Raw genomic sequence first — 11,341 nt, forward strand, 5'->3', positions numbered from 1 at the left:
TGCAATCCTTCTGCCTAGTCCGCCATCTTGCCCCGCCTCCGAAATTCAGTAATTTTTAATGATCGTTAGCAGGTAAACAAAAAGGCACTAACATAATTTAGTTCTATTTGTTGAACTGTTTCAAGAATTTTTATTATTTTTTTTTCTTTTCAATTCCTTTACTGGATTCTAAAAAGACCTAGTATCAATAATCTACATTCATGGCAACTTGAATCTGAAGTCCAGAGAACTTGCTAAAAAGAGTGATAGAGACAGGCATAGTGTGAGGAAAGGAATTTAGCTGAATATTTCTAATCACAAATAATGCCTTAAATTAGAGGCAATTTCTTTTAAAAAAATTTTTTTTGTTGTAGTAGTAAATATATAGGTAACAAAACATTTGCCATTTCAACCATCTTTACATGTACCATCCATTGACATTAATTGTGTTCATCATGTTGTTCAACCATCACCCTTATTCATTACCAAATTGTACTATCATCCTTAGCAGATGCTCAGTGTCCCATAAGCACTAAGTCTTCCTTTCCTCTTTCTTCTGCCTGCCCCTGGTAACCACTAATAAGCTTTGGTCTCTGTATGCTTGCCTGCTTTAGATAGAGACAATTTTAATAATATTTGGTATTTTCTTCTTTTCTAGGGTGCCAACAATTAAAGTAATTTAAGAGTTTGCACAATGGAATTAGATTTTTTTGAGATGAGAATAACTCTTTTTTTTTTTTTTAAAAATCTGCTTTACTACCAAATTATACAGGAACATTTGGCAAATGTTTGTCAAATTATAATTATAACTAATTCATTTTTATATTGTGAATAATAAATACTGTTCTCAGAAAACTATTAATATTTCAAGTTAGTTTAATGAAATAAAAATTAAAACATTATTTCTCCTTGTTTTCTTTGTTTCCTCAGCTGTTGAGAAATACCCCAATGCAAAGGTGCACTTTGGCCACAGGTTGTTGAAATGTAACCCTGGAGAAAGAACAATCACAGTGCTTGGGTAATTGCTGTCAGAACTTTGGCTTCAGAGGTGAAGGGTTGGAGTGGACAACTGATGTGTAAACTTTGTTCTTTGGCTTCTTTGAAAAAGTTAAATAATTACTAAAAGAATAATTCAACTGTTTTGTAGATTCAAGATATTTTAGATTTAAAAGAGAACTTACATACCTTCTGACTCATGCTCATTCAAGATTAGTCAACACTGGCGACCACTTTTTTTCAAACTCTTTCTTCCTGTCCTGCTTCTTCTCTCCTCTTTCTGGAGGTTCTTTTGGTGCCTTTCTTTGACTGATTGTATTTCCTATAACTTTCCAAGCCCCATATCCCAGCCTGGGGATACATCAGGGACTCATAGTGGTGGATTCAATAACCACTAGTAGATTCATTTCTCTAAAAGAAACCTCCCACCCCAGGTCTTTATCTTCATTCTCAGTCCTGTGTCTGTGCTTTCCCACTAAACATCTTCACTGGTACATCTTACCCATCATCTTAAATACATCTAAAATCTTCATCATCTATTTCTCTCAAAATTCTCTCAAAATTCCTGACCTCCCTAGCTGTTGTTGTTAGTGGCTGTTGAGAATGAATAACAGAATGAAATGTTGGCTGGTCCTAAGTTATCTTCATGATTGTTTGTATGCTTCAGTCCATTGTGGTAGTCATGGTGGATCTGAGTGCCTTCCAGCCTACAGGGCTCATCTTCCTATATTGGGCAGTATTCTGTTGTGATTTGTAGGCTTTTTGTTCACTAATTTCCAGAAGTAGATCACCAGCCTTCTCTTCCTAATTTGTCTTAGTCTAGAAGTTCCACTTAAACCTGTCCACCTGTCCACTGTTGGTATTTGAAATATTGGTGGCATAGCTTCCAGCATTGTAGCAACATACAAGCCACCATAGTATGACAAGCTAACAGATGGGTTATGGACTTCCCTAGTATTAAAAAAAAAAAAAAAAAATAGCTGCTGTTGAGTTAATTCCAACTCATAGTGACCCTTTAGGACAGAGTAGAACTTCCCCATAGGGTTTCCAAGACTGCAAAGTTTTATGAAAGCAGATTCCCTCATCTTTCTCCTACTGAGTGGCTGGTGGGTTTGAACTGCTGACCTTGTGGTTAGCAGCCAAATAGTTTAACCACTGTGCCACCAAAGCTCCTTCCCTAGTATTACTAACTGAAAGTCAGATTCATTCTTGGTATACCCTTTTCATCTACTTTATCCCATTAAATGAAGTCTATAAATTGTCCCATTCCTAGTCTTTGTTACTTCCTTCTGTATTTAGAATCTGTCTTCCCTTCCTATCTGCTGCACCACAATAGTTCAGGCTGTCATCCTTGCACACATAGGCTATTGCAATCATTTCATGCTTGTTTTCCCCCTCCCAAGGAGTTCTGGTGGTGTGATGTCTAAGACATTTGACTGCTAACCAAAGGTTGGCCATTCAAACCCACCAGCTTCTCTGAGAAGGAAGATGGGACAATCTACTTCCATAAAGATTTATCACCTTGGAAACCCAATGGGGGTCACTATGACTCAGAATCGACTTGATGGCAGTGGGTTTTTTCTCCCTCTTTTCTGTCTTTCTTCCTCCACTTCAATACATCTACTGCCCAGTAAATTTTCTAAGCTGTCATTTTTCATATATCATCACCCTAATAAAAAAAAGTCCCCTTTTAACCAGAATAATATATTTAAATTTTTGTGTTAGCATCCAAAATTTTCTTTTCTCTTTGTCTTCCCCACCTAATGATGTATCCTGCTCTTAAGCACTTCTTCAGCTACTCTTAGCTCAAGCTAAGCTTATTACTCCTAGGAAATAGGAATAAAGAAATCATTAATACATCCCTTCTACTTGAAACACCTTGACTTCTTTTCAAGATTCTCTTCCTTCATGCAGAAATCTCAACTCTTGGTCATGCTCTCATGGCCTTGCACATATTTATTAATCAGCATTGTTGTTTATTATTCTCATTTTTATAAGCAAATTCATGATTGGGATAAGTATTGTCATCTTAATTTTATAGACTGTCAACACAAAACTCTAAGTCACGGCTTCAAACTGTTTTAAATCAGTTGAGTCATGGCCAACACAGAAAAATTGGAACAGATCTAAATTTGTAAAATGTGAGTATAACAGGATGAGAACCAGAATTGGGGAAAATTACAGGTCATAACCCAGGAATGGGAGACTCAGAAGAGGCATACTGAGCCCTTTTATGAGTCTGATATACAAAACTGAATTATAGCCAAGACTGTGGAGAGCCACACATATTCAAAGCAGCGCAGTCAGTCAGCTGCCATCTTTGAGTGGGGTTTGTTTCTACCTCTGCTGGTCAAAAGATTTGATTGCTATGCAACATTCACACTGCCCTTGTTTTCTAAGAAAGGGATTAAGTTTCTAGCAGGGCATCATCTCATAATTTTTCCCATTCTGGTTATTATTCCTTTACTGACATTTTACACATTTGGGTCCATTCCAGTTTCACTTTGTTGGCCATGACTGAACCAGGTGGGAAAAGCTGGTCGGAAACTCTGCTCTAAGTCAGACATGGAAGAGTGAGTCTTTTGTTTCCCATTGAACTACTACTTACCATGTCCAAGTGGAAGTAAAATATCATTTTCACCATTAGACATTTTTCTTCATTTTATTTTCAATAAAATGATGGCTCATTTTATTTTTCAGATCTGACAATGTTCCTAAAGACATCACTTGTGACCTCATTGTAGGATGTGATGGCGCCTACTCAACTGTCAGAAGCTACCTCATGAAGAAACCCCGCTTTGATTATAGTCAGCAATATATTCCTCATGGGTACATGGAGTTGACTATACCACCTAAGAATGGAGATGTAAGTGATTTCCTTGTCTCATCCCCTTACCAGATGCTGCCCCCCAACCTCCACTTATTCTAGTGCAGGGCTTCTCAGAAGTATGTCTTGATAAGTTTTGAAGTTTGCCACTAATGCTTTGCAATCAACAATAAATTAGATGCATAGTTGTCTCTTTAATAATATAACTCTCACTCCCTTTTGATATGCTTTCTTGAGTGGGAAAGAAAGGAGAGGAGCTAGAACTACCTTATTGGAAACACTCATAAGTTATGTCTTACATAAGAATGTCATTTGTCTAGTTTGTTTTAGGAGAAAAAAAAAACAGGTTGGAAATAAAATCTCCAGTAAATTCTGATAATCATGATTAAATCTAATAAATTATTAAATGAAGTGAACAGCAAGTTTTTGCAAAAGTAACTGTTTTTTTCTCATTTCTTGGTTCACACTCTTTAACCATATGTAACCTAAGGCAAGTATGTGGCATGCGTATTCTTATATTCTCCATAAGCAAACAGATGTAGGAACTTATAAAGGAAAATAAAGTACCAACAGAAGTAATAAAACTCTTGGCTTAGAATTAAGGATGAGTTGTGGTGGCTTAGTGCCTAAGGCATTTGACTGCTAACCAGAAGGCTGATGGTTCAAACCTACCAGCCACTCCTTGGAAGGAAGACTGGGCAATCTACTTCCATAGAGATACTGGCTCAGAAACGAAAGGAGGGGTCACGATGAGTCAGGATCAACTCCACGGCAGTGAGTTTGGTTTGGAAACAATATTAGTTAAGCAATTGATTTGCATATAAAACATCCATTTTTAAAATACTGATTTAATCTGTCCTATATGAAAAAAATAGCTAGTTAATTCAGGATATTAATGTTATATACTAACAAATATATCAGCCAGTCAAATCCATATTTTAACATTTCATTTTTCTATTACTTCCTCCCAATCAAAAATATATTTACTAATTTTTCAGTGCTTATTTTACTGTATTCAAGTGGGTCTTATTCTCATAGCCCAGGATCTGATAATTCTGGATTATAGCAGAGCAGGGTTCTGTTGAAGGAGCTCTGGTGGTATAGTGGTTAATGCTTTTGGCCACTAACCAAAAGGTTGATGGTTCTAACTCATCAGCCACTCCATGGAAGAAAAATGAGGCAGTTTGCTTCTGTAAAGATTTAAAGCCTTGGAAATCCAATGGAGGTCACTCTGAGTCAGAATTGACTAAATGGCAATGAGTTTTGAAGGTTCTGTTGAAGGAAGCAATGGTGGTTCAGTGGTAGAATGATCACTTTCCATGCAAGAGATGCAGGTTCGATTCCTGTCTGCTATGTCAAAATGATATATAAACCACCATCTATGCCAATGAGAAAAGCGGGGAGGGGGTATATATTAACTTCCAAACTGTTTTTAATCAGCAGCTTCAACATTTACTATTGCAGCAAATAATAGCAAAACTTATTTCAGATGTCATTTCTCCTCCTTTGTTTATCTTTTGGAGTTTAAAAATGTTATAGAAGTGATGAGATGGTAACAAGGGAAAAAACAAGAACACTTCCCTTATCCAGGCTGGCCTCCTCACTGCCCAACCAAAACATTATGTTTATGCTTCCTGCCCTTTTCTCGGCAAGTTCCCTCTCCACCCAGAACGTACTGTCATTCCCTTCTTACGCAACATGTGCACATCCTCTGTTGTACTCACTTCAGCCCCAAAGTCTTTACCTCCTAGCTTTTATTTAGTGAACTTCTAATGTGGCTCCAAATCATTTATTACCTTTCTACAACTAGTGTTGTTTTCATATGTATACATCTTGCCTATTTAACTGCATTGTAAGATCTTCAAGGTCAAAGAGTTATTCACTAATTAATTTTCTATAATGTCTATGTGTTGGAGTTCTGGGGATAAACAAGCCAGGAAGGAACAGTTACTTCTGCTAAGACACAAATAATTCTAATGTAGTGTGAAAAGTTTAGCTAAGAAGCTATGCTGTTCTTTTGTGTTCTCAATGTGTTAAGATTTACAGGTGGAAGGTGGTCTCTAAACATTTGTAGAAAGCAATTCATATGTGAAATAGTTTGACAATTGATTGCATGTTCTTGTATATATAATTTGGCTGGGAACCTCAAGAGAATGGGGTTTTAGTTCAATTGATCTGCCAAGGAATTGATCTGCAAAGAATCAATATTTAGGCTGTTGTTGCATTGAAGAGAAGTCACTACAGAGAAAAGACTGCTGTACTATTTATACTGTAGGAAACAAATGATAAGGGGCTTGTTGAAAATTTGCTTGGCTCATGAAGTTTAAACTTAAGACCTTCTTGTCAAGGTCTGATAAGTTTCTAAGTAAAGTAAAATACAAAATAAAATTATATACACATACACTCATATACAAAAAAAAAAAATCAAACTAACTGCTATCGAGTTGGATCCAACTCATAGTAACCCTTCCTTGAGTTTCTGAGGCAATATCCCTACAGAAGTAGAGTGCCCAAACTTCCTTTTGAGGAGTGGCTGGTGGGTTTGAACCATGGTCTTCTAGTTAGCAGTCAAATGCCTTAGGCATCAGGTCACACACATATACACACATACATATATATATGTGTGTGTGTGTGTGTGTGTGTGTGTAGTTACCATGGAGTTGACTTCAACTCATGGAGACCCTGTGTGTGTCAGAGTACAACTGTGCTCCACAGGATTTCCAAAGGCTGACTTTTCAGAAATAGATTGTCAGGCCTTTCTTCCAAGGTGTTTTTGGTTGGACTCAAACTGACACCCTTTCAGTTAGTAGAAAAGTGCTTTTAACCATGGTTAAAGCACTTGGCTACTAACCAAAAGGGTGGCAGTTTATATCCCTGCGTGCTGCAAACAGTTAAAATGCTTGGCTACTACTAGAAAGGGTGGCAGTTTGACTATACCCATATATACATATATGAGCAGGAAAGAGAGTCACTATATAGCATGTTCTTAAGTCTTTAATTATATGTGGTATCAAAAACCCATCTTAGATGAGTTTATAAATACAGAGCACAAAGTATTTTCTGAGACTGATTCTACTTTATGTGGCAGTAGATGTGCATATCATCGTGTGTATGATAATGATTCAAAGTATAGTAGAAACAATTACAATATAAGCAGAATCAGTTTTATAGATGTAATGTATCCACTAATAAATTATGTGTATATACTTTTCTCTCTGCAGCATGCCATGGAACCTAATTATCTGCATATTTGGCCTAGAAATACCTTTATGATGATTGCACTTCCTAATACGGTAATACAGAATTTGTTACCAACTATAATTTTGCATCTAACATTGATGTTTCTCTTTACTCACTTTTGTGCTTAGTATTTGTGTATTCTAATTAATCTCTTCATGGTTTAATTGACTGAAAATTTGAGATTAAAGAGGGAAAAAATAGAAGGAATTACAAGTATTTACTTTGGAAGAGAGATATAACACACATGAATTAATAAAAGGAGTTTATGTGTGGTGGTCCCTGACCCTGTCATCTTCGCTGAAGATGATGTAGGAGGATATGGCCCCCAAATAAAGCCAAGGAGATTTAGGTTATATAATAGGAACTATTTTCAGTCTTTAAGGTCTGTGGGACATTGGAATATACATTATCAAAAAAGAGTATGGCTTTTCTTTCACTAGACCCTAGATACCCTAGATATCATATTGCTAGCTATTTTTCAGGCTGGTCTTTTTCTTTGTCCTGCTATCTGCCCCTGGGACCTAAACCAATAAACCAAACTCACTGCCATCGAGTCAATTCTGACTCATAGTGACCCCCTTTGGTTTTCTGAGGTGGTAAATCTTTACAGAAGTAGATTGCCCAGTCTTCTTTCTGCTGTCTGGCTGGTAGGTTTGAACTACCAACCTTCTGGTTAGCAGTCAAATACCTTAGGCACTATGCTACCAGAGCTCCTTTCCCTGGGTCCTTGTGCCTGTTAATACTGTCCTAACAGGAAGCAGAAGAAAGAAAGGAGAAATCAAATCAGCCTACTTACTAATAATCTAAGAAATATAGTATTTACTTAGGGGAAATAACTGAAGTCTACCAGTACTAGTTGCCATTGAGTCAATTCAAACTCTCCTTTTGGTTAGAAGCTGAATGCATTAACCCTTTGTGGTATCCAGGGACTCCTGGCTGGAGTCTACAGTTTAGAAATTCTCTTAATTATCAAGGAAGCCAGGAAATGCCCTTTGGCAGTTGGTAGAACTCTTGTTTTGGGTGTGAGGAAATAAAGTGAAGATGACTTTCTGGTCTACCTGGGCAGTCCTTCCAGGAGCCTTTGGTCACAACAAGAAGCACTGCTATTTAGGGATCAGTTTTCAGTGCCAGCATCACTGCCCCCTCCCCCTACTCTCTCTCACACTGTTTTGTTTTCCATCATAGAACAAATCTTTCACGTGTACTTTGTTCATGCCATTTGAGGAGTTTGAAAAACTTCTAACCGGTAGTGATGTGCTGGACTTCTTCCAAAAATACTTTCTGGATTCCATCCCTCTAATTGGAGAGTAAGTGGCAAGATGTGCAGCTGTGCCTTTGGCTCCATTGGTCTGAGTTAATAAAAATTCAAATGAAGTTTACACAGTTTATTTCTGCTTTGGTAGATATGACCAGTTGTACAAAGACCTGGATAGAAAGTCTATTTGGGAGCAGAAGTCTGAGGGCATGTCTTAATGTGAGCAGGAATTCTGAAAAACACTAAGGTCATGACCAGCTTCCCTGGAAAATACTAACTGCCCATATGCCTAGGATTTTATGTATCTTTTGTAGGATCCTCCAACCTCTCAGGGTTCAATGTGCCACAGAGCCTGACTGTGCTTCTTTCTACTGATAGATAAACAAATTTGTAGCATAATAGGTACATTTAGAAGCTTCAGGTCTCAGATCCACAAAAGCTTTCCTCTATCTCTAATTCCTTACTGGTAAAATAACGATAAATAATAGTACCTATTTCAAAGGAAGACCAAAGAAGAGTCAATGCTTTTGAGTTGTGGTGTTGGTGAAGAATACTGAAAATACCATGGACTGACAGGAGAACTAACAAATCTGTCCTGGAAGAAGTGCAGCCAGAATGCCCCTTGGAAGCAAGAATGGCCAGACTTTGTCTCACTTACTTTGGTCATGTTGTCAGAAGAAACCATTCCCTGGAGAAGGATATCATGTTTGGTAAAGTTTAGGGTCAGTAAAAAAGGGTAAGGCCCTCTATGAGATGGATTGATGCAGTGGCTGCAACAATGGGCTCAGGCATAGAAAGGATTGTGAGGCTTGCACCAGACTGGGCAGCATTTCATTCTGTTTGTACATAGGGTTACTATGAGTCAGACCTGACTTGATGGCACCTAACAACAACAACAACAACAATATTTCAAAGGATAGTGGCCCTAGGAGGTTCAAATGGTTAACATGTTTACTGCTAACTGAAAGATTAGAGGTTGGAATACACCCAGATGTGACCTGGAAAAAAATGCCTAGCAATCTACTTCCGAAAAATCAGCTACTAAACCCTATGGACCACAGTTCCCCACTGACATACATGAGGTTGCCATGACCTGGGGTTATCTCCACGACAAACTCAAAGGGCTGTTGTGAGGACTAAATAAGATCATGCCTATGAGTCACTTAGCACAAAACTTGACATGTATAGGCTTATCTTGTTTATTGCATTCATAGACACTACATTTTCACAAAGTGAAGTTTTGTGGAATACCTGTGTCAAGCAAGTCTATTGACTATTTTTCCAATAGCATATACTCACTTCATGTCTCTGTGTTACATTTTGGTAATTCTCACAATATTTCCAACTTTTTCATAATGCTATATTGCACCCTTAATAGACTATAAAAATCAAAAATCAAACTTACTGCCATTGAGTCTATCCCGACTTATAGCAACCCCCACTGGATTTCTCAGGCTGTAAATCTTTATGGAAGTAGATTGCCCTATCTTCCTTTTGTGGAGAGGCTGTTGGGTTTGAACTGCTGACCTTCTGGTTAGCAGCCAAACATCTATACCACCAGAGCTCCTAACGAAAACTTTTATATGCACAAGGAAAGCAAAAAAATTGTGTGACTCACTTTATTACAATATTTGCTTCATTGCGTTGGTCTGGAACTGATCCTGTAATATCTGAGGTATGCCTGTATTAAAAAAAAAAAAAAAAAAAAAGGCCTTTCTGCCAAGGCATCTCTGTGTGGATTTGATCTTCTAACTTTTCAGTTAGCAATTGAGCACATTACCCATTTGTAACACTCAGGGACTCCTGCACATAGTAAGTCTCCAACAAATAATAGCCAGTTTTATTACTTGTCTGGCTTATAACACACTATTTCTCTGGCCTATTTCAACATCACCCTCCACATGGGCTTCTTCATTCAGTCTTGCTCTGTGCCTCTGTTCCCATGCCTGTTCCATAATGGAACTCAGTTCACCCTCCACCTCCAAGGATGTCTTCACTGAGCATTATGCGTCAGAAAGAGCAAGATGTTAATACTGTTTCTTCCCCTAACTACTTGAGTTTCAGATTTTTTCATCTTTGAGTGAGTCTCAGAATACTTAACCTTTCCAGGTAACTGTGACAATTAAATGAGCTAATTATTTAAAAGTGACAGTACACTGCCTGTTCTGTACAAAATACTTTTAAAATGGTCAGTTCCATCCTTTCTTCCAGACTAATTCATTCCACATCCATCTCTCCTGTGACCTCATAGAGCAAGCACTGTCTGCACACCAAAATTTTAGATCTTAGTACTTTTAAACTTGTTCCATGACTATTTATTGTCTCTCTAAGCAGATTTAAGATCTTTGAGGGGAGGTACTGTTTCTCTGCTTATAAACCAAAACCCATTTCTGTCAAATTGGTTCTGACTCATAACCATACTATAGGATAGAATAGAATTGCCCCATATGGTTTTTAAGGCTGTAATCTTTAGGGAAGCAGACTGCCAAGCTTTCTTCTGTGGAGTGGCTGATAGGTCCCAACCACTCACTTTTCAGCTAGCAGCCAAGTGCTTAACCACTGTGCCATGAGGGCTCCTTTCTCTGCTTACAGCCTCCACAAAAATCCTGTAGATTAGAGTTGTCCATTTCCAAATACATATGGACTCACATTAATTTTAATTTTGATTTGTTGTGGTTTAATTAAATACTTAACAACATCTCAATATTTCCACCAAATCCTAACACATTTGAAAATTGCAAACAACCTATGTCCATGATAAAGAAATTTTCATGGCGTAGAATACAGAAATGTTTAAACTGTTTCAAAATCTGTCAGACTTGTTCCCTTGCAAGTGATTAAAATTGGTACAAACCAAGAAGGTAATTAGAACAATGTAATTTTAAAACTTGAAGAAACTTCAGCTTTTCCCTTTCCTGTTTTCTTCTTGGTATGCCTGTGATATGTAGATAGATAAATTATCTATCCATACACACACACACACACACATATATACATTTCCACATATTTCCCCAAGATTTTATATATATATATATATATATACA

The 11,341-nt window shown here is 37.4% G+C and overlaps 1 protein-coding gene across 1 annotated transcript in view; it reads left to right on the forward strand.

The window, feature by feature from the left end:
- The window catches only part of KMO (kynurenine 3-monooxygenase), a 91,247-nt gene that overhangs the window by 54,062 nt on the left and 25,844 nt on the right, over window positions 1-11,341 (forward strand). Inside the window, 4 exon segments of the mRNA XM_007942717.2 lie at window positions 910-997; window positions 3,676-3,841; window positions 7,024-7,095; window positions 8,228-8,349. Coding sequence (XP_007940908.2) covers window positions 910-997; window positions 3,676-3,841; window positions 7,024-7,095; window positions 8,228-8,349 — 448 coding nt within the window.

This window comes from Orycteropus afer, unplaced genomic scaffold (assembly GCF_000298275.1).
Source record: "Orycteropus afer afer isolate SDZICR_OR568_19922 unplaced genomic scaffold, OryAfe1.0 scaffold00096, whole genome shotgun sequence".
Taxonomy (NCBI): Eukaryota; Metazoa; Chordata; class Mammalia; order Tubulidentata; family Orycteropodidae; genus Orycteropus; species Orycteropus afer.